Raw genomic sequence first — 24,637 nt, 5'->3', positions numbered from 1 at the left:
CTCTTTCTCCTGGGATACATTCATGTTTATTCTATTTACCCAGCCTCTTATTTAATGTCAATATGCTCATAAGCTCCTAGTCTTCAACAAACCACCTGAATCCTGAGGAAACCCTGTTCACCACCACGCATGAAGAGGGCATCAACCCCGAATCCTGAAAGAGGCATGTTTAGTGCCCATGGAAGTAGAATCAATGACTACTGAAAGGCAATTTCCTGCTGATGCTCAGGTAACTGGTTTACCTCTGTGGGGTACCACCTGCATTCATATATGCCTTACAGATCACATGACACTTTTCCAAATCCTAGTTCCTGATCTAAAAGAAGCAACTCAATGAGATAAGCAGGTATGATTACAACCCAGTGAACTTAATGAAGTTCTTAAGAGCAGCCACAAATCCCACCTAGAGGCCAAATAACCGTTATTTAACTCAATGGTATTTTTAAGTTTATTGGAAGAAATTACTAATACATAATTTGAAATGAGAAGTTCCATGCTTTTCAAATCTGGTGAGTAGTGACAAGAATACATTTTTACATATAAGACAGGTATATGTAATTAAAATTTGAATTGTCTCAAAATGTTTCATATATAGGATAAATCACTTAACATCTTGGAAAGTGGATTACTGTACTGCTCATAGATTACTTAGGTAACAAATATAGGTCATATATGCATCATAACTGTAAGTTGTTAGTCATTAAAGCCAATATAAAAATAGAATACACAATTATCTCAGGAGGCATTTTAGTTCATGTAAAGATTTCTTTAAACTAGTGTCCCTGAGAAAGCTTCATTAAGGATAAATGGCATCTGTTTATGCTTTGACACAGAAAAAGGAAAAAAGAACACATGAATCAAAGAAAGCCAATAGAAGTATTTTAAGAAATGTTTTATGTTAGCATAGACCAATAAAAGGCAGAAGCTTTTGATGATCAGCTGATGTTTTCTAATCAAAATAAATTTTACTTCCAGTTGAACTTATGGATAACATGCTTTAAAGTAGCAGTCCCAAGAAGAGTAGCAAGCACCCTTCCTAGCAGCATTTAAGTTCTAGAAATCACCATTACTGGGGATCGGTGCTACTCTACAAAGCAGTAGTGGCAACATCATTCTCATCCATGAGAGAGCTGAGGATTTTCTCACACTACACACAGCACTTCCCTTGTTCTGCAGATAATTTTTAACACACAATTTCCGTGGAATAAAGATCTCAAATCAATACATTATGGGTAATTTCAGTGTTGGTTGCTATTCTAAAGAAGTCCACTCCAATAATAACTTTCTTATTCGCAAAACATTTATATTCCTATTTGTCAAAAAAGGAAAGTTATCTAGTTCTATTGTATAGTTGCTTTATTTTGTACTGAAATGTTACAAATTTTTTTAAGGAGATATTCTTTTTTTTGCTGAAATATAGTTAACACAGAATGTTACATTAATTGCAGGAGTACAACACAGTAATTCAACAAGGCTATACATTATGCCATGCTCACCAAAATTGTGGCTACCATCTGTCATCATACATCACTATTAGAATACCATATTCCCTATGTTATGCCTTTTATCCCTATATTATGTTGGGATATGTTGACCATATTCCCTATGTTGTGCCTTGTATCCCTGTGACTTACTCATCCCATAACTGGAAGCCTATACCTCCTACTCCCCTTCATTCCTTTTGCCCATCCTGCCCACCCCATCCCCTCTGGCAATAACCAGTTTGTTATCTGTATTTATGGATCCATTTCTGCTTTGTTTGTTCGTTTGTTTTGTTTTTTAGATTCCACATATAAGTGAAATCGTATGGTATTTGTCTTTCTCAGTTTGACTTATTTCACTTAGCATAATACCCTCTAGGTCCATTCATGTTGTCACAAATGGCAAGATTGCATTCTTCTTTTGACCCAGTAATATTCCAGTGTGTGTGTGTGTGTGTGTGTGTGAGTGTGTGTGTGTGTGTCTGTACACACCACATCTTTATCCATTCCTCTATCAATGGACACTTAGGTTGCCTCCTTATTTGGCTGTTATGAATAATGCTGCAATAAACAAAGGGGTGCATATATCTTTTTGAATTAGTGTATTTGTTTTCTTTGGGTAAATACCCAGTAATGGAATTACTGGATCATATAGGGTTTCTATTTTTAATTTTTTTTTTTTAAGTAAGCTCTACACCCAATGTGGGGCTTGAACTCACTACCTTGAGATTAGGAGTTCCATGTTATATTGACCAAGCCAGCCAGGCTCCCCTCTATTTTTAATTTTTTGAGGAGCCTCCATACTATTTTCCACAGTGGTTACGCCAATTTACTTTCCCATGAAAAGTCCACAAGGGTTCCTTTTTAAGGAGAGATATTTTTTTAAAGATTTTATTTATTTATTTGACAGAGAGAGACACAGAGAAAGAGGGAACACAAGCAGGGGGAGTGGGAGAGGGAGAAGCAGGCTTCCCGCCAAGCAGGGAGCCTGATGTGGGGCTCGATCCCAGAACCCTGGGACCATGACCTAAGCCGAAGGCAGACGCTTAACGACTGAGCCACCCAGGCGCCCCAAGGAGAGAGCTTCTCGAGATGAGACCATTTCTGAAGAAATAACTGCTATGGTCTGATTTACAAATTATCCTCACTGATATACACATAGGGATTTGTGCTTTTCTAGCATTTAAAAATAGATATTTCTCAAACATAATGCATGTACATAAATTATCTACATATTTGTAATTCTTTAGAAATTTGCTCATATTCTAATAATAATTCTTGGCAAAACTATACCAACCATCACTGAATTGAGTCTAATAGGATGTTGTTACCATACAACTTTGCTTGAAGCATAAACAAATAGATCCCATAACCTTCCCAAGCAGAGATTTTTCAAAAATTAAGTCATAAAGTGATTTAGGAAGATTTCAAGTAGGTATTTACATACCTATATATACACAACTACATATACATAGCTAGACCATTTCCTAATAGCTAAGGAGCAAAGCAGTTTATTCTTGGGACTAGATTTGATTCATCTAGAGTGCACTTATCTCTGCTAGCCTCAGAGTTGGCAAGGCCATGCCATAAATGAGACCCTTGTCATGCTTCAGTTTGCAGCTCTTGCTACAAACAAACATCTGCCTAGTTGAACTAATAACTCAATAAAATAACAGAATAAAAGGAGAAGTGGAAATTTGTATCTGTAAGTCTCAAATATGGAAGGACTTCCTTTCACTTATTTTTGCTAACTCAAACCAAACATATTCATATGAGAGTGTATTCATGAAAAATATATCTTAGATCAATTCTTCTTCCTCTAAAGTACTTTTACTCACATCTACATATATATCCCTGAAAGCCCAGGAACTGAGAAATTGCAAAGAATCATGGAGGGATATAGTACATGCATTATTATGTTTTTTTTACCTGCCACCCTAAATCAGAGTAACAGCCTCCTTTTTTTTCTTCTTTTACTATAAATAGTTGATTTCTCAGACTTTTTATGGAGCCAGTAATATTATCATCATTTCTACTTTAATTTGCTAATAATGTTGCTAGTAGTGTCCCTCTCCCAGCTTCCCAACTGCACAAGGTTCTTAAATTTTGGTTTCCACAGTGGCAAAATAAAATCTATTATTTACTGAGCTTTGCACAAAAACCATTAGATATTGATTTGGTTGAGAAGAAAAGGTTGTAAAGGAACTGCCTTGGTGTTTTCATCTCAGGAAAAAAAATACATGAACAAGTTAAAGGAGCTGGCTGCAACAAAAATAAGTGACAAAAAAATTCTTCAAATTTGGGGAAGGTTTTATATTAATAATTCATTCGCCTCAACATCTAGGATCGAATATAACATCCTGAATTGCAGAACAGCATGGCATCCTATAACCCACAAGCATTCATGGGCCTCCATCATGAAACCACCTCTGGCAGCTCTCCCTCACGTTTTTACTTGGTTCTCTCAGGCACTCTCCTAGAATCAATGATTTCCTACTTCTCTGCTAATGAAAGTAAAGACCGTTTATCATCCTCATACAAACATGAGTTTATCACCCTCATGCAAACATTAGTTTGCAAAATTAACATGCCTGAGCTCCACAGAACCTGGTTTGCAACTCAGAGGAGATACCCCCCGTTCCCCACACCCACCATGCACTGTCTCAAGAACAAGGCTTCTTATAAAGATAGTTCAGAGAGGAAAGTAATCACATCCTCCTTTATTCAAATTTTTGTTCATAAAAATGGGCTCATTTATTGAAAACAGTGATAATAGTATTTTTAGAGTCATATGGTTTCATAAGATCTAAAGAATTATAAGTACCTGATAAAACTATGAAATTTGATTCTCAGTGGACCTTCACTACTTAACCAATCTGTTCAAGGTCATGCTTAAGGGTGATACAATTTTCTATTCTTGACCTTTGCTTGAGATTCCCTACTGCTGGGCCCCATCCAGAGCCATAAGACTATAACTGACTTCCTCTGCTGGATTCTAAAACCCCTATAGCTTTTCAGGTACCATGACTTTGGAATACTACTATCTATGAATTAGTATTTTTCTGCGTTTTCTAGGAGAAGACATCTTATATCTGTGTGCAGGATCTATTGTCAAAAAGTATGTGGGGATTAAAGAAAATATAATTCTATTTGTTTTACAATTTCTACTGTAATTCTTTCAAGATGGACTCATTCTAATCAGATTAGAATTTAAGTAATTTTAGTTTGTACCAAATGTATTATATGTTTTATATCTTGGCATTTGACCCTACAAGCCCACTTGCCCTCTTCCCTCCATTTTAAGAAACAGGAGCAAACCACCAATTTTAAAACAGGCATAAAAAATAAATTTTTACAATTTGAATCTCTATATTCTTAACTATGACTTCTTTACTGAGATCCAGCTCTCACCTATAAGAGGTGTCAATAAGTACGCCCTTAGGTAATTTCGGACTTATCTTTTACAGAATTACTGGGAGAAATAAATGAGGGAATACACATAAAATACTTATCACAGTACCTGGTATACCTGCCTCATAAATGTCAGATTTAATCAAGATTCACTGGGATTTTTAATCCATTATATATAAAGACCACCTAATGAATAAGAGAAGGACTATTTGTCCAAGGTTCCTTGCCACCTACAGAACTGTGGTGCCCACCAAAATTAAGCAATCAGGCTTTTCAACAGTACCAGATTCTGCTATTTTGATTCAGGTAGACCAAGCTAATTTCTGTCCTGATGTAAGGAGTCCATTTGAATTGTCATGTACATATTCAAAATTGGAAGGATCAAACTTAGCAAGCCAAAATGATCACATATGTAACCATTCTAATAAGTATTAGAATGCAAGAGAATATGACAAAATGATTAAGGGCACATGGGTTTGAATCCCAGCTCCGTTCCTTCCCAGTTGTGTGACCTTGGGCAAGTTACCTTCGGCAAAACCTATTTCTATCTAATACTGTCTACCTCATCGGGTTATTGTTAAGAATTTAAAGAATAATTCACTTAAAGAATTGGGCACAAAGCCTATTACTTAGTAAATCATCCACTGAATGTTAGCTCTTAGCAGTAGTAGTAATATATAAACAAAAAGATCTGAAGATATTTTATGCAAATTCAAGAGCAGATGATGAAACAGAAGAGATGACTTTCTAACCAAAAACATCTGCAAGTTGATTTAAAAATTAAAGTTTAAAGTTTATACTTAAAAGTTTAAGTTTAAAGGGGTGCCTGGGTGCCTCAGTCATTGAGCATCTGCCTTCGGCTCAGGTCATGATCTCAGGGTTCTGGGATCAAGCCCCGTGTCGGGCTCCTTGCTCAGCGGGAAGCCTGCTTCTCCCTCTCCCACTCCCCCTGCCTGGGGTCCCTCTCTAGCTGTGTCTCTCTCTGTCAAATAAATAAATAAATAATCTTTAAAAAAAAAAAAAACTTTAAAAGTTTAAGTTTGAAGATAAAAATTTACTAAATTTTTTCCTAGAGATAGAAACTTTTATATGTATTACATTTAGTTTGGGGGGAACTATATAAAAAAATAGAATTGAGAAATCACATTGGTATTATGCTCCCACAAGGGTTTACTATTCCACAAAAAAGAATGAAATGATACACAGAAGTGGATAAATCTCAAAAACGTTACACAAAAACAAAAGTAGCCAGTCACAAAAGAATATTGTACTATATGATTCCATTTACATGAATCTGAAAAACAGACATTAATCTATGGTGATAAAAATAACATCTGTGCTTGCCTCACAGTGGGGTGAGTGATTGGGCCCAAGGGAATTCTCAGGGGTGATGGAAATGTCTTTATTTTGATCTGGGTGATAGCTACATAGATGTATACATTTGCCAAAATTCAGTGTGGCATACACTTAATTATGCATTTTACTGTAAGTGAATTATATATCGATAAAGTACCAATAACATAAAAATTCATGAGACATTCCTTTCATTTTTCCATAAACTGAACTGTGCCATGACTCAGCAGCTGTTCATTATATGTTTAAAATAATATTTATTTCCCAATCATAAGCATAAGGCAAAGAATCTATTAGATTTTATTTTGGATAAGAGCAGTATGTGGAAAATGCAATGCAGTTGATTGGTGAACATAGGTAATAAGGCTTTAAAAAGCAAAAATAACATTTGCTCAGTTTAGCTTAAAAAACAAACCTCAAATATTGTAATAAAGGTCTCTATTCATAGTAATTTGTACTTTGTAAAAGGGAACTGTTTAAGATTGAGAGGACTAACACTGTATTAATAAGAAAAGGAAATTTAGTTTATTCCTTTAGGATTTAGGTCTTTGGAAATTTTTAAATAAACTGTCCTTCACAATATTTCTGGATCCAAGGGTCATTCAGGATATACAAAATATAATCAATGAGATTTGCTCATTTTCTCCTGTGAGAGCTGAAGTATTATGTTCAGTGATACACTCTAAAGAGCTCAATTAACAAAAACATAAAGTGGGCTTCACAGTCTTTTAGAACATCATATATCAGGGTGCCTGGGTGGCTCAGCCGGTTAAGCATCTGCCTTCGGCTCAGGTCATGATCCCAGGGTCCTGGGATCTCAGGGTCCTGGGATGGAGCCCTGCGTCTGGGCTCCCTGCTCAGTGGGGAACCTGCTTCTCCCTGGCACCTCTCCCTGCCCCTCCCCCACCTGGGCTCTCTGGCACGCTCGCTCTCTCTCTTGAATAAATAAAATCTTAAAAAAAAAAGAACATCGGGTATCTATCTAGCCCTCTCAAGCACATAGAAAACAGGGCAGAAAAGGGAGGTGCGGTCACTGCTCACTCCCTCACCCCATGTCCCAGGTATATAGTATGCCTGGCAAGAGGAGGCGGCCATGACATTTCTAAGGAACAGTGGGGTGGATGGACCAATTAGCGGACTATGAAGTTTCGATACTGAGGACCTGAGAAAACAACGGTGCCACATACTAAAAAAGAAAGTTGCAAGGAAGAAATCTGTGACACAAAGATAACTTTAATTATTAACTAGGTTGTATTTGAAGTACAACTAGGTGGCCCGGGTAGAAGTGTTTACTGAAGGAGAAATGTGGTGCTCTCCCCGTGGCAGTGATAAGACCTGGAGTCACAAGAGTGATAACTAAGCCCATGGAGCTGGCTGCACTCCAGTGGGAAGAAACCACTGCAGAGAGATAGGGGCAGAGACCAAGCACAGAGCCTCAGGGAATGCCCACTGCTGGGGGGGTAGGAGAAGCACCAGCAGATTTGGGTAACAGCTCGAGGAGGAGAATGCTTATGAATAAAAATGAGTCAAAAGTGTCAAATATTGCAAAGTAATAAAATAAAGGACGCATATACTTATAGGCTGTTGTAAAATTGTAAATATACTACTTTTTATCTACCCTAATTTTTTTCCAGCAAAGGCAGAAGTTGCCCCCACGTTAATTCAGTTGCTATTGTCAATAAACATTTGCACCAAAGGAAAAAAAACAAATTTCTTCTCTAAATTAGGAGGAAGTCAAAGGGGAGGAAAGAAGTTTGGAGAAGGAGAGAGGGAGAGAATGAATCTATACTACCCAAGCCAGGCCTAGGCCATCCCCAGAAGAGGGGTAGCTGGGGCAGACCTGGCAGGTGCAGGCAATCAGGAATCCAGTTACTCAGCAGCTGCCCCTCAGCCCCCCAGAAGAGTTTCTCCGAAGCACCTTTGAGATAGGGGCAGGAAGATGTTAGTGAAAACTTTGTAGAGCACCCAACTTACACTGGGGATACTGCTAATGTTTCCGTGATTCGAAAATACATCCGATGGAAACTCAGAGGTCAATACAGCCTGATTTTGTATTTAGAAACAAATCAGAAAAGTAATTTGGTTATGCTTCTATAAGAGAACAGAGAAAAGAGAGAAAAAAGAAAAGAATTGTTTAACTTCCAGACAAAGGATAAATTAACTGGAGTTTCTTTTCCAAATTCCAGGCAGAAATAGCTTGACACTTTTGAAAGTGAGGTTATGTGGGTTACAGTGTTTTTGTACCTTCCTCATTCCCTGTTTTATCAACCTCAGCTGCTCCATTTTTCCAAAGCATAAAGTTTTGAGTGTGAATAATTTATATTTTTTTTACAGAACATGTGACTACGTCAGTGCATTTTTTTGCAAGCAGAATGATCTTGGTTTTGCCTGTTTGTTGGTTGGTTTTCATCGTTCCCATTATACCAGGAAACAGGGAAACATTTGTAAAAGAGGAACAGTAAACACTAAACCCAGGAAATGACATTCATTCCAGGTAGTTTTACACATTGAACTGTTTTCGTATATTATTTATAGTATTGTTTATGCCATCTTCTTTTGTTGACACATTGAAGTGCTATATTATTCTAACCATAACTTCTGGACAATTTGATAGCACATGCCTGCACTTGGCCAAAAATGTTGACTTACCAATTATACTATACAAATGAGCCTTGTGGTTTGTTTTGATCAAATATAAAGTAGGAGTGATCATTAAAATAGAACCAAGGCTAGACACCGGTAATTTCCAGCTGATTTTATGACACTGCCAAAACATTCTCAATTGCATCAAGAAGGTAATAAAATAATTCTAAATAAGTCATTTTCATTCACTTACGTTTTTTCACAAGATAAATGTTTGTTGGGCACCTTTGGCAGACATTGCCTCTGGCCAAGCCCTTGTCACTCTGACAAGATTCAATGGAAATCAACAGTGAAAACTGCTGCAGTCTAATGAAAATTCATATCTTGAACTTATTTACAACTCAGTAAAATAAATATTCCACTTCCACATATAAGTCACCTTACAAGGCAGAGGCACCTGGGTGGCTCAGTTGGTTAAGCATCCGACTCTTGATTTTGGCTCAGGTCATGATCTCAGGTCGTTTCAGTGGAATAATTCTTATAGAGGATGAGCAGGTAAATTAACAACTAAAGTAATTCTTTTGGTATTAATAGTTTGTTTTGTTCTGACATTAATAGTTTAAAGTTACAGGATTCTCAATAGAAAAGGAATGGTATTTTCCCTCTAAGTTTCCATTTTCCCTTGAATTTGGAAAGAAGTATAGAGTTAATAGTATTTAACAAAGTCAGGAAGAAAGTTGAAATTCAAAGTTGAATGTTGACTGATTATCACAAATAAAACCAGATTGGCTACTTTCTACTGGGAAGTCCCGTTTCCCATTCTTAGATCTTCCCTTAAGCCTTCCCACCACCAGCATCCTCCACAGCCAAGAAAGAAAACCTAATTCCTCCTGCTTTTTTTTCATTAAATATTTTTATTATGACAGGGATTCAACACATTGAAAGACAACTAAAGCTGGGTTTTTTTCGGGGGGGGGTGGGTGAAGTGCTGTTTCTACTTTGAATGGTGGGTGTTGAGAACTCAAGGAGCTATAAAGAAGGAAAGGATGTGCTCAGGGAAGCTTGTCCAGTCCAAAAGGAAAGAATGTGTCGACTGTGGAGGCTAAATCAGAAATGAAAGCAAATATAAAAGAACTTCCCACTAATCTCAAGGCTGTGGAGGGGAATGACACCTCTCCCTCTCTCTCTCTCTCTCAAATAAAAAATCTTTTAAAAATAAAGAAAAGACACCTTACAAGGCAAGACACACAGACCCAAATCAGTGCAAATTCCTAGAGGAAAGTAAAATAGAAAAGGTATACAGTAACTAATTGTAGTTATAATGTTCTTGTAAGAGCAAATACAGCATTAATCATAGAAATAAAAACTAGAAACAACCCAAATATCCAAGAACATTAGAATAATGTGTGGTATATTCATATGATAAAATACTGCACAGCAATGAAAATTCAGAAGTACTACTATACACAGCATAATAAGGAGCAGAGGAAGCCACACACACACACACACACTATATATTCATAAAAGATCAAAATTAGGCAAAATTAATATATGCTATTGGAATTTCTGCTAGTAGTTACCTTTGGAAAGAAGGGTGGAAGGAGCAATTTGGAAGAGGCACAAGGAGGCTTCTGAAGCGCTGGTAATGGTATATATCCTAATCTGTGCAGTGGTTACACAAGAGTGTTTACTTTGTGACAAGTCACTAAGCTGCATGCTTATGATTTGTGGGGTTTTTTTTCACATACATCATACTTCATTTGAAAGCTTATTTTACAGTAAGATGGAGTAACTAGACTCCACCCTGTCTCTCCCACTGAACACAGTTACAGAATGTATGAAGCAACTACTTAAGGACTCCAAAAAGTAAATAGTAGCAGGAAGATTGGGAAAGAACACCAATACTATCAAACTGGTAGTAGGATCATCAATTTTTCCCTTCTGGTACCCTCCAGTCTAGTTTCAACACAGCCCATAGCCTGTAAGTGGGCATTATGCAGACAGAATTCTTCAGGAGAAGCCCTCTAGTTCTGACTCAAGAAGTCGGAAAGGGTCTTCTAACACTCCATTCTCTTGTATCCCTCAAGAAATCCTGGGGCAGTACTGACAATAGCTGCACCAAGGGAGGCCCTCAGAAGCCTAAACTGCTGATGTTAGAGAACCCTTTTTTCTGATTGAACATGTAGTGTCAAGAGATTGGGGTAAAGTCCCATTGCTTTGTCCTCCCACCATCTGGCCTCGATGCAGAGTCAGTCACAGGAAGTACATCAGAGAGTGGGATAAATAAAGCTCCAGCTTTCTGGCCAAAAGCCCAAAGCTGGGGAGCCCCCAGCAAACTGAAAAGTACTGAGACGACCACAGAAAGGGAGGAACTTAGAAAAAATTCCATAAAATTGTTTATGAACTGGTAGGTTCACCTGTGGTATATATGAATCTGACACTAAGCAGTATACCATAGACTTTGAAAACTAAATTATGGGACAGATATTGCCCTGATCTCACACTGGCCACTGGGTAGGATACACATGGAATAGATCTGAAAGGCATTGCAAAGACTGACAATGAAACGGATACTGAAAGCACAACCCACAGAAGACAAGTCCGAATTTGCTACTTTAACCCAGCAAGATTGACTCCTGCTAAAATAAAAATGTCAACATTTTTCATAGAACTTTAAATAAGACCCAAATTCTTAGAACATAATAATCAAAATGACCAGGATGCAATAAATTACTCCACAGATGAAGAACCAGAAAAATCTCAATATGTACAGGAAAAAAAATCAGATGACACAAATGTTAAAGTTATCCAACAATAATTTCAAGGCAGCTTTTATAAAAATTCCCCAAAAAGTAATAGTGAACACCCTTGAAATGAATGGAAAGATAGAAAGTCTCAAGAAAGAAATAGAAGATACAATGGAGAACCAAGTGGAAATTTTGAACATGGAAAATTGTAATAACTGAAATTAAAAAATTCACTGGATGGGCTCAATAGCAGAACAGACATGATCAAGGAAAGAGTCAATGAACTTGAAGACAGACCAAAAGAAATTATCTAATCTGAAGAAACAGAAAAGATCGGGAGGGGAATGAACAGAGCCTCTGAGACCTGTGGGACAATAACAAAAGCTCTGACATTCACATCATCAGAGACTTGGAAGTAGAAGAGAATGTGCTGTAAAAAATATTTGAAGAAATGGTTGCTGAAAGCCTCCTAAATTTGACAAATGCAAAAACTTACAGACTCAAGAAACTCACTTAACCTTAAACAGGATAAGCCCAAAGAAATCAAATTCCAGACATAGCATAATCCAACTCCTAAAAACTAAACACCAAGAAAAATTCTTGAAATCAACCAGAGAAAACTGATGAATTATATAGGGGAACAATGATTTGAATAACTACCAATGTCCCATGAGAAACAGAGGACAGAAGTAAGTGGAATAACTTTTTTAAGCCTGAATGAACTGCCAACCCAAAATTCTATATCCAATGAAAATGTCCTTTAAGAATAAAGGTGAAAGGTAGACATTTTCATAAATCTTTAAAACAAACATTTTTTATGTCTGAAAGAAAAAATATAGGTATATATATTCTCATGATACATGTATCATGTGAAAAAAAATATATATAACACAGATATATACGTGTGTGTGTATGAGAGAGCGAGAGACATTCACATAATCTAAAATAAATTAGGAAATAGAAAACAGGAATGAAAAAGATAAGGAACAGAAAACAAATAATAAAATGGTAGATCTAAATACAAACATATCAATAATCACGTTAGATGTAAATGGTCTCAACACACCAATCAAAAGACAAAGATTGGTAAAATGGACAAAAAAACAATACCAACAAAAAAATGACCCAATTATACCAGGTCTACAAGAAATTTATTTAAAACATAATAATATAAGTATGTTAAAAATAAAAGGATAAAGATTACCTTGCAAATACCAATCAAAAGAAAATTGAAGAAGCTATATATTAATATCAAAGAAAACAGACTTTTTTTTTTTTTTTAAGATTTTATTTATTTGACACAGAGAGACATAGCGAGAGAGTGAACACAAGTAGGGGGAGCGGGAAGAGGGAGAAGCAGGCTTCCTGCCGAGCAGGGAGCCTGATGCGGGGCTCGATCCCAGGACCCTGGGATCATGACCTGAGCCGAAGGCAGACGTTTAACAACTGAGCCACACAGGCGCCCCTGAAAATAGACTTTAGAACAGAGAAAATTACGAGATAAGGAGGGACATTACATGATGGTCAATTCCCCAATTAGACATAAAAATACTGTGAATGCACCAAATAACAGAGTTTCAGAATACATGAAAGAAAACTGATAGCCCTGAAAAGAGAAATAGAAAAGTCTACAATATTTGGAGACTTAAATATTAATCTCAAAGTGATCAATAGATGCAGCACACAGATAATGGGCAAGAATATAAAAGTACTAAACAACAGTATTAACTAATCTAATTGACATTTAAAGAACATTCCACCCGGGACGCCTGGGTGGCTCAGTCATTTAAGTGTCTGCCTTTGGCTGAGGTCATGATCCCAGGGTTCTGGGATCAAGCCCCGCATTGGGCTCCTTGCCTAGCGGGGAGCCTGCTTCTCCCTCTCCTCCCTGCCTGTGCTCTCTCTATCTCCGTCTCTCTCTCTCTCAAGTAAATAAATAACATTCTACCCAACAACTGCAGAATATACATATTTTTCCCCAAGTTCAAATAAAACTTTCACCAAGATAAATCATATCCTGGGTCACAGAATAAACCTTAACAAATTTAAAAGAATCAAGATTATACAAAGTATGTTCTCTAATCATAAGGGAATTAGAATGAAATATAACAACATAAAGCAAGAGAAAAATCTCCAAATAGCAGCAAATATAACAGCACAAGTAATTCATGAGTCAAAGAGGTAGTCTCAAGGGAAATTATAAAATATTTTAAACAGAAGAAAAATTAAAATAAAACCTATCAAACTCTGTGAGAAGCAAACAAAGCCATCCTTAGATGGATACTTATAGCATTAAATTACTATACTAGAAAAGAAGAAAAGTCTCAAATCATAATCTAAGCTTCCAGCTTAAGGGGGGAAAAAAAGACAGCAAAATAAATCCTACGCAAGCAGAGGAAAGCAATACTGAGCAGAAATCAATAAAATTAAAAACAGAGAAACGATAGAGAAAAATCAATGGAACCAAAACATGGTTCTTTATATCCAGAATACAGCACTACTTTCATAGATGTAAGCTATCACTCCAAACCTATTAAAATAGCTAGGATTAAAAAAATAAAAACCTGAAAATACCACATGCCAGAAAGGATGCACAACAACTGGAACTCTAACACATTGCTAGTGTAAAACTGAACAGCCATTTTGGAAACAGTTTGGCAGCTTTTTACAAAGTTAAACATACCCTTACCATATAACCCCAGTAACTCTATTCCTAGATATCTACCCTAGAGAAATGAAGAATTATGTTTATACAAAAACCTTTACACAAATATTTATAGTAGATCTACCCATGACTGACAAAAACTAGAAACAGCCCAATAATCCTTCAAGACATGAATGGCTAAACAAATGGAATAGACTCAAGTCATAAAATATTTGGCAATTAAAACGAATCGATACTGCTACATGCAGCAACAACTTGGACGAAGCTCAAAGACATTATGGTAAGTGAAACAAGCCAATCTCCAAAGGTTACATACTCTACCATTCCATTTATAAGATCATCTCAAAAAGACAAAGCTGGAGTGGGGAATACATCAGTGATGACCAGTGGTTAAGGGTGAGAGAAGCTTGTAATTATGGAGAGATAGCATGAGGAAGTTTCTTCTGAGGTGTTAACAACTATTCTGTATCTTTATCGTGGTAGGGGTTACACAAGTCTACCCATGCATTACAATCCACAGAACTCATGAAATCCACACAATTTTTAAAGACCAAGAGAAAAAGGTCAATTTTATTATATGCTAATTTTTAAAATGAAATATAATTTTTAAAGTTTACTTTTAAAACATAGGGCACAAATGTAACCTAGAGTTGAGTATCTAGGTTACAAAGACTAATCTGAAAACAAACGAAAATTAGGAAGATAGTGATCTACTCACCACTGCTGGCCCCTCTACAGTTTCCATTACTAGAATCCATAGGAAAATCTGAAAGGTGATAGAATAAAGAAAGAATTATACTTTATTCATTATTATTTCAAAAGTTCCCATATAAAAGTCCAATTCAGTTGTGAATTTAATTTGGGCAAGAACCCAGAAGTCTCAAGGAAGTGGATTCTTATTAGTGCCATGAGCTTGGCACTCTATTACTTTTAAGTCAAATAAGAACAAGATCTTTTCTTTTGTGTGATTGAGAGATGATACACTTTCTTGAATCCTCATCAACTGCACATAAAATTTCAGGATTTAGTAAGTTTTTGAGTCTCATGAAATTTCTGACACAATAAAGTCCACGTACATATTAAGGGTTCACCTAACACTTGTGTCTTAACTAAAAGAAGCAAACACATCTCTTCAATAAATAGATTATCACACGTGACTAGCATATATTTAAATTCTTAGTGCATCAAGAAAGCATTCAGAACACATTCTCATGCCCTTTGTTACCTGTAAACTAGACAGTTCTTCAGCAGAAAGCAAGCATACCATGCAAGGGCCACTCAAGCCAGTGCGATAAATAGACATGGTAATAACTGGAAATTGCCAATGACTCTACCATAATCCCAGAAAATGGTAGTGATACACAGTAAATAGTACTTATATAAAGTTCTTCTGTGTTCTATTTAAGAACATAGCCTCTAGTGAATAAGAGTGCCTCAGCAAAACAGCATGCTGAGACTTGCTACACCTCGCTATCTATTCTTATTGATACTTCACCTCCAAACTTTTATATAAGTTTTAATTTTGTATTAACACTTTATGTTAAATGAGTTTAATATCTGTTTATCCTAACAGAAAATAACATTCTTCCCCTGTCCTTTTTCCTTATAGGATGTATCATGAATAAATTAAAAAGGAGTGGCTAAATACCATTTTAGGACAATAGCACTCAAAATTACAATTAATGAATTACTTTCACAGGCTTAGTAATGATCATCTGGGATTTTTTTTTTATCTTTTTTTCATTTTTATTCATCTGGTATTTAAAAAGCTATATACAAGGAAAGATAGTAACCACCGAATAAACAAATAGGCAACAAATACTTAATTCTAAAACATTAGTTCAACTCAGTCATATACTATTAATTTAATGACGTTTACCCTATTCAAAGACTTTATTCATGATAAATGTATCCAAGTGTTAAAGTAACATGCCAATGGTTTTATTCCTGAACAAGTCCAATAATCATAACACACAAATGATCTATACAAAAATTATCTCTCTGGGGGTGCCTGGGTGGCTCAGTCTGTTAAGCATCCAACTCTTGATTTGGGCTCAGGTCATGATCTCAGGTCCTGGGATTTGAGCTGCGTGTTGGGCTCCCTGCTCAGCAGGGAGTCTGCTTCTCCTTCTCCCTCCGCCCCTCCCCCCTGCTCATGTTCTCTCTCTCTCTCTCAAATAAATAAATAAAATCTTTAAAAAAAAAAATAAGGTAAAAATCAAAGCTGACTCCCAGGCCTGGAGCATGGGTATGCTGGGGCCTCATAACCATATAAAAGATACTAGAAAAGTATAGGCAGATGAGGATAAGGAAATGAGGAGTTCACTTTGTGGCATGATGAGACTGAGGGGCTCTGGGTTAGATGTGAGAGTCTGGAATGCACTCTTATCTCAAAAGGGCAGTGAGGTAGTTATCTCTAATCTCTTGGAATCCCTGTCCAGGGCTGTCTTCTATTCTCTTAAGCTACATATAAGTGGGCTTTCAAAATACAATGGACAAAATTTGATCCTTTAACTGCAATCTGATAGTCAAAAGACGCCGATTCTTTCTAAAGTTATGAATCACCTCTTTCTTCATGAGACAGGAAGTGTAGTGGAGAATGGCTTCTGGCTTGAATCTTTTCTCTGAATAGCTTTATGAACTTGCACAAATCACTTGTATGCCTCCGCTTCCTTTTCTTCAAAATACCTACCACGGAGTTATTATAATAAGTCGATATGCATAACACACTTAAAACAGCAGACAGAATATGTTGGTACATTCTGTTGCCGCCCAAGATCCCTCTCCTGAGAGGACATATTGTTGTTTAGCTGTTGTTGCTAAACACTCACACTCTGCTTGGCCATTTGTCAGTCACTTCATATGAAGAGTTCTTTTGTTCTTCTCTATTCCCAATGTCAATCTCAAATGACTTGCTCAAGGTCTAACATTAATGGCAAAACTGGAATTCCAACTTAGGGCATCTACCTCTAAAACTGTGAAACTGCAGAAACAGAACCAATTCTTAATTATTCAAAACTGTAGCTCTTCTTTCTATACACCTCGTGGAAAGACAAAGGCCAAACAGAACGGAGTCGATTTTGCTATTTATAGCAACAATGATTTGGAAGTTTGGTAGTAGGAATGAAATAGAAAAGGAGTTATTAAAATAAGATTTGGGGACTACGCAAGATTCTATTACCACTAATTAGGTTAGCTATAATGAAATACCAGAACTCGCGGAGATACCCTCTTCCCTACCCCGTCCAGAGTGCCTTTCAATATTTTATGGAATGAGGGATCCTTAGAACTGGGTTCTCTCCGGCCTTAATCTAAAATTTCCATTTCTCCTTTCCACTCCATTTGCCTTCCTATCACACTTAATAATTCTTCCTTCTTGGTATTCGGCCCCTCAAATATTTGCAGACCAGAGCTAAAGAAAAGGCTGCCTGTTCCTCAGAGCACGGAGAAATGAGTGCACAGCGGTGCCTGCACCTGAAAGCTGGTGCAGCACAGGCAGGCGAGAGAGATGTGGAGACGTGTGTTCGCTGGGCTGAGGAGCTAACACCGCCATGGAAAGCAGCAGTGACTGAGGACTGATTATAAAGCCCTTGGCATGGCGAACCATGGGTGTTGAATAAATAGCTGGTAAATATCATACCACAAGTTTTCTTAAATTCTTGATCGCTACATTTCCAAGATAAATCACTTGTAATTGACCGACATCCCTCAGACTCATTCCTTCTTCCTGGTGCTCCCAAAAGGGATTTATTCTTGAGCCTGAGGCCCAGGTCCATTTGTGGAAAATGCAATATTAAGCTTATGTGTTCAGAAGGAAGATCTGCTTTTCCAGTTGGGTCCCGGCGTAGAGCTTGGTTTCCAGAGCTGAAGTGATCAAACTTCTAAGCTGTATCTGCGTTGACCAGCATACCACTTCAAAAAAGAACACCTCACTTTGCTAGAACGACGATCATCGTGGCGAAAGAGCAAAGCAGCCGCACAACCTGCCAGGGACTACGTCCCAGGTACGATGCTGCTTCATTTCATCTTCACCAGGCCCCAGGGGGATGCAGAGGCGGGCTGTCTCCATGGTACAGATCAGAAACTTTCAATCAGAGAGTTTACAGAATTTTCCCATAATAACACTCGAGAGGAGGCAGAGTCCAGATTCAGCGCCTGGTCTGCCGGGCTCCCGGCCCGCACTCCTGACTTGCCACACACGATCCTGAAGCCTGGACTCGAGGTCTGAACTGGCCAAAATGAATTCTCAGATGAAGCAGTTGTGCATGAAGCCACAGCTCCATAGTAAACAGACAATGTGGAAAAAGAACAAATTCATAGGAATTTGTTGGTAATGGTCAAGATAGGAGTTTTTTTTTTTTTAAATGTATGCTGGCCCTTAGTATTTTGAAAGCAAAACATAGTTTGAAGCACTACTCCATTTCAATAAGACTTTGCTTTGTAAATGGGCCTAAACTTGTTTGTGGAGGGAACAGACCCCTGTGAATGGTAGGATTTAAAAATCCTCTTGGCATTGAAGGAATGTGAAGGTGGCCCCTTTTATTCAGGGAGACCTCATTTTTGTATTCGACTGGTTTCTAATCATAAAACATAAGCAATTCTGTTTATACCTAAAGGAAGGGAAAAAAAGGGCTTCGTGAACTATCATATCCCACTGAACCAAAGAGTATATTGCATCGTAAATTAAACTGGCCACATATGGTAGTTACTAAGTAATTCCAGGTGCCTGACAGTTTGACCCAGGATAGGGAATGCAATTTTCAGCAAGCTGGCCTGGGAAGCCAGGAGACCCTTGGGGGTAGACTCCACCTCTCCGTTCCCCATCCCCACCTCCCCGGCAGCTGCCTCCTGCCGCTGGTGTCTTGGACTTACACTGAAGGTTGTGGTAAAGGGAGACTGTCACAAAAATACGGTTCCCACTGCCACCTAACCCTCCCTATTTTTCTAGCAAGGATGCTGTCAACAAAGCAGATATTATGGCATTTTAAAGCAGCTCAGAAACCAGGTCCCACGTACTGACAAATTGTTTCCATGCATGGCCTATTTGAGTGCTTCAATGAGGCAATTGTTCTGCATTTGGTCCCCAATGATAGGTAATTCAGGGACACTTAAGGAAACTGCTTCCCATCCATATTGACCATGGTTTTTGAAAGCTGTTACCCTTGCCAAACCTCTCTCATTTGAGGTCCATGTCTAAGAGAGGTTTCAGAGCAAGTCTTTTCCTTTAAGGGGAGGAAAGCATTTCAGAGTGAACCACAGCCACCTCATTCCTAGTCCTTGGCCTGAGTGAAGCGCCAGCATTTAACTGATTCTAAGTGCCTGGCAAACCAGGGCAGCAACTGACCAAGCTCTTCCAGATTCTGCGCAGCCTGTGACGTTAGTGAGTACAAAGGCTCAAGAGTGCTCTTTTAGCCCAAAGATTAATAAGAAATACATTCCTTTCTGCTTATAGCATACAACCAGTTCTTAGCTCTTGATTAAAATCAAGAGGACAATAGGTCTATATAAGACCGATTGGCTAAGTGAGAGGACGATGGAAAAGCTTCTGGAATCTTTCTGTTCAGTGTTGGTTTTGCAGCTATTTGTACTTTTTGCCTCTTCACTCACTTTCCGTTAAGCAGGTCAATGTGCACAGAAAGCAATTTTCCCACGTCATTTTTCTGACAACCAAGAACTATTACCTAGAAATGGACTAAGGGCATGAGCATAGGCTGAGCAAGTTGAGAGGCAGAAGAAGGAAAAAACTGATGCCCAGGAAATGAACAGAAGAGGCAATCAAGTCATCACATCTAATAACAGAGTTCCTTGGTGGGAGGGGGTATGAAAAAGGACCAACCATAAAATATGAAATTCTATGAGGGTGAAATTTGAGTTCAGGGGTAACTGGTAAGAGTGACATTGAGTGAGAATTAAATGAACCATAATGAACTAGGTCTAGCTGAGGTCTTCAGAGTTATGAGTGTCAAAATTAGACCAAACACTAGTGAGAAAACAACTTGTGATTGATTCCATTAAATGTAGAACTGCAATCCAGCTTTCCGGTAAGGAAAAATTAAGATGAATGTGTGGTTGATGCACACACAGAACAAAGGGCATGAAATAAGGTATTAAAGACATACTTGCAGAGCCTAACAATGGGATAAGGGCTGAGATTAAAAATAACATTACATGAGTGAATGATGATAGCACGCCTTAAATATAACTCCTTTTATCCATATGTCACTTACAAAAGGACTTGAAGGCATGTGGGAATGTGAAAAGAGCCCGGCAATTTCACTTCGCCAGTTCTGTGGCTGGGAACAAGTCACAGAAGCCAATTAGCAGTGCATAGCAATGTTTCACAGCTGTTTCAGTCCGGAATGGAAGAACAATTTATCTCATTGAAAGGAGGAGGAAATGTAAGGTGAAGGTAATTGCTCAAATTGGACTTTCAGCAAACACATACCACTAACATCTGTGGGTTGGAGTAAGGTTACTGAAATTATCTAGGCATTTCTAATGATTCGAAGAAGAGGGTGCTTCGGTTTTGTTTTCACCACACAATCTTGACAAGCGGCTAAAACAGCAAAGCTATGGAAAATGGATGCTTGAGAATGCAAGAGAATCCGGGAAGAAAGTGCAGTGACTGTAAACAAATTAAGACAGTAAGAAGGGAGCATCACTCATACAAGATGAGGCTACGTGGACATGTAAAGTTTGGAAAGTGCAGGGTCAGTGTTGACAAGTGTAACCGGAGTGGAATGAAGTGTGTGTTGTAGAAAGACAGATTACCTACTGGCACGGAGTACATCAGTCTGGAAGACAGAAGAAAGAAGTGGTGCCCGACAGAGGGGTGATTAAGAGAAGCGATCCCAAGAAAAAAAAGGCAGAATTAGAAAGTAAAAGGCGAGTAGCAAAAACTCCCAGAAGCGAGAAGCGGGGTGGCTGGAGGTCAGCAGAGAGGCTGGGCCAGGTCAGGACTCACCGGCTCCGTCCGCGGTGACGATAGCCTCGGGAGAGATGCACACGCCACGGTCATAAACAGGCAGCTCCTCGCAGGCCAGACTCTCGGGCCACGAGTGGCGGTACTTGATGAGGATGGGCTCGCAGCCCTGCCGGGCCCGCTCGCACACAGACTTGCAGGGCTTGATGGGCTCGTGCTGGAAGTCAATGGTGCAGATGGGCGCGTACATGGCACAGAGGAAGAAGAGCAGATCGGGACTGCAGTGGGTGCCCAGCAGACCTTCGAACTGCTCGATGGCCAGGATGGCGTTGGCCTGGGTGCTGTGGTGCAGGTGGTTGGGCATCTTGGTCATGTTCCAGGGCAGGGACTTGCACAGGGGGATGCGGACGGGCTCACAGGCTGCAGCCCGAGCTCCGGGCACCGAGGGCAGGCAAAGCGCAGCCAGGGCGAGCAGCCCAGCCCACAGCAGCAGCATCCCTCCTGGACTGCCGCAGACCATGATCCCGGTAGGACGGGGCAGGGTGGAGCAGTGCCGAGCACGCCGAGAGGCCCGCTCCGCGGTCCCCTCTTCCCCTCCTGCAAGTGGACACAATGATCTGGGAGCTTCTCCTCCCCCGACGATCTGTTTCCTTGGATCAAATTCCCCCAATGGGGTCCCACGAGCTCCACCGACCTCCTGCCGCCGCCGCCCCTGCCGCTCTGGCTCTTCTTTCCCGACGTCTAAGCCTTCTGGGGCAGCAGCATCTCTTTATTCCTTGCTCCCTCTGGCAGAAGCGTCAGACCTCGCAGATGAATCAGATTAGAGGAAAACAAGAGGAAGCGAGGGAGAAATAAAAACAAAAGTAGAATTCAGCTGAGGCACTTGGAGCTCTGGACTGTCACGTCCCCTGGATTACGAAAAGGTGCTAACAGAAGCATGAAATTCTCCAAGGGGGGAGGTAGGGGGCGGGGGGAGGGGTGCGGGGGATGGAGGGGAAACCAGAGGGAAAAGACTCTTAATGGGGGAGGAGGGTGCAGTTAAGAGTTTTCAAGTCTTGTAGGCTGAGCAAAAAGATCCAGCTCTTGGTGTGAGCTGCCGCGGCTGCAGCGACCGCCACAGGCTGGAAGGACCCCCCGACCGCAGGAGCCCCGACGCGAGGTCTCTGCCTCGGACCCGCTGCTCTTCACTTTCCCACCTCCTGGCCAGAGAGGCGCTCTGCCCGCGCCCCTCGCTGGGTGCAGTCCCAGCCCTCCAACGCCGGCTCCTCTTCCCGGGAAGGGAGCGGGGATGGAGGAGAGAAGGTCTGCGGGTTGGAGGCAGAGGGGAGGGCAGCCTGGAGAAGCAGCCCGGATGCTACAACCCCACACGGCGCTGACTTGAGACGTGCATTCCTTCCCCATCCCCACACTGGCTCCAAAGAAGAGGCCCCAGCCCCTCGCTGGAAGCCAACCACAATCCCTCACGGAGGAGTACCCCAAGTTCCCCCCTTGGGAGCCCGCCCAAGCACCCTCGCTCCCTGGAGGTGGGTCTTTAAGCAAGCTACAGCTTTACCTCTGCGGATCACCAGCTCTGCACAAAGTCAGACCTGAGGAGGATGGACCGCAGCAATGTCGCTTTACATGTCCAAGTCACAGAAAACACAGCCCCCTGCATGCAGCAGTGGAGGCTTATCAACCCAGAGGTCAGGTCTACGCGAGTCTGCGTTATGAATAACGAAGTGGTGGGGAGGCGGGGGTGGGGGGGTGGGGGGGGAGGAAGACTGCCTTTCCAAAAAAAAAAAGAAGAAAGAAAGAAAGAAAAGAAGAAATGCTATACATAATTACAAGCAGGCTACCAGAAGCAAGAAACAGGTTTAAATTTTTTTTTTCTTTGCCCTGCAGAATTAGAATTTTTGAATTTTGCTTCTTAAGGTTAAGAGTAAAAAACTACCTGCTTTGAAGTATTTGGATATTTTTTATTCTGATTTTACTCCTACAATAACATGACACTAATTATTTATCTCTTGTCACCAACAATTTCACCTAACACTTGAGAGAACCGTGCAGGAAAATTACACCACACAGGTAATAATAATCATGATGATGATGACAACAATAAAACCCTTCCCATCCAAATTAGCTCAATCTAGAGAAGAAAATAGAAAACAGATCCCCTCCTGGTCTGCTCCTTCCACTAATGAGCCGCCCCTTTTCCTTCCTCTCCCCCTCTGCCTTCTCAGGGCATATTGTAAATGGAATGACCTACAGAGGCCCTGCACCCTGCCCTTTCACCCAGCAAAAGGATTGCAGACTGTCAGAAAACACAGCCTTCATTGAGAAGAGAAGGAAACAAACCCTAAAACAAAACAGGAAGTCACCTTTGCTCTGCATCATTGAAATATTTTGCTGCTTTAATCCAGCCATTTCTCACAGTCAGTAAGAAGCCGAAAAAAAGATGCCCCCACTTCAGAGCACTGGGAGATGCTGGTTTCCATTTGCCAGCATTGACCTGATGGCATAACAAAACAGCAGTGCTCACTTGGGTTTATGGAATTTTCTCTCTAAAATGACCATAAACACCCGTTTGTGACTAAAGTAAATTTTTGCAGAAGAAAGTTTGTTCCACTTAGGAGGGGGAAAAAAGAACACAACAGCTGGTAGATAGGGAGTCATTGAGTTAGTATACAAACTTTGCCTGGTCTACAATCATTTAGTGTCATGTAAGAGAACAAAGCCAAAAATTATAGACATGCATTAGATGAAAAATGATATAGCAAGTACGATTTGGTGGAACAAAATTGAAAACAGTCAATATTAGAGCATTTGTGGGCTAATCTGCAACTAAAAATGTAGCTGGGATTTTCAATAAATTGGAAGAAACGAAGAGTAGCTATAATAGATTGTTTGCTATATATGTTCTCCTATTCATCCTAAATCTTAAAATGTAAGAAAAAACAAGCTAATTGTTTTTATGGTTCCACAACTATCTGAAATAAAAGCTGCTTTCCTTACCCTTCACAGAAGTTAATTATCCACTTTGTCTAACATGTCCCCTCACAAGTTTTCTCTAATCCAAATGTGTCTTTATCAAAACCCAAAATAAATTTCACTGCCTCCCAGAAGCCTTTTTGAGTACACTGCCTGGGTCTGTTCATTTTTCTAACTAGTTGCCCTTGAACTTTGCTCATTTTTGCAAATTATTCTTTAGCACCTGTCAATTTACTGCTTTAAAATTTTTTCTTTGGGGCACCTGGGTGGCTCAGTAGTTAAACGTCTGCCTTCAGCTCAGGTCATGATCCCAAGGTCCTGGGATCGAGCCCGGCATCGGGCTCCCTGCTCCACAGGAAGCCTGCTTCTCCCTCTCCCATTGTATTCCCTCTCTCACTGTGTCTCTCTCTGTCAAATAAATAAATAAAATCTTTAAAAAAATTTTTTTCTTTTATTATTTCATCTGGGTGTGCTCTGCCTTCCTAAATGGCACATGTGATTTTTTTCA

At 39.6% G+C, this 24,637-nt stretch overlaps 1 protein-coding gene across 2 annotated transcripts in view; it reads right to left on the bottom strand.

Moving 5' to 3' along the window:
- The window catches only part of FRZB (frizzled related protein), a 32,492-nt gene extending 9,652 nt beyond the window's left edge, over positions 1–22,840 (bottom strand). The window contains exons 1-3 of one of the 2 annotated variants that reach the window (XM_081814032.1): positions 22,715–22,840; positions 21,205–21,965; positions 14,959–15,006 (exon numbers count right to left, since the gene is read on the bottom strand). In XM_081814032.1, the coding sequence (XP_081670158.1) occupies positions 14,959–15,006; positions 21,205–21,682 (526 nt within the window). In that variant the 5' untranslated portion in view covers positions 21,683–21,965; positions 22,715–22,840. The remainder of the gene's footprint in view (positions 1–14,958; positions 15,007–21,204; positions 21,966–22,714) is intronic. The other variant, XM_081814033.1, reaches the window with a different exon arrangement.
- Between the last annotated feature and the right edge of the window lie 1,797 nt (positions 22,841–24,637).

The sequence above is a fragment of the Leptonychotes weddellii genome, chromosome 3, assembly GCF_054177405.1.
Source record: "Leptonychotes weddellii isolate Sample4059 chromosome 3, ASM5417740v2, whole genome shotgun sequence".
In the NCBI taxonomy this organism is placed as follows: Eukaryota; Metazoa; Chordata; class Mammalia; order Carnivora; family Phocidae; genus Leptonychotes; species Leptonychotes weddellii.
The sequence above is the reverse complement of the archived record's forward strand: the minus strand, read 5'-3'. Positions and strand labels throughout refer to the sequence as shown.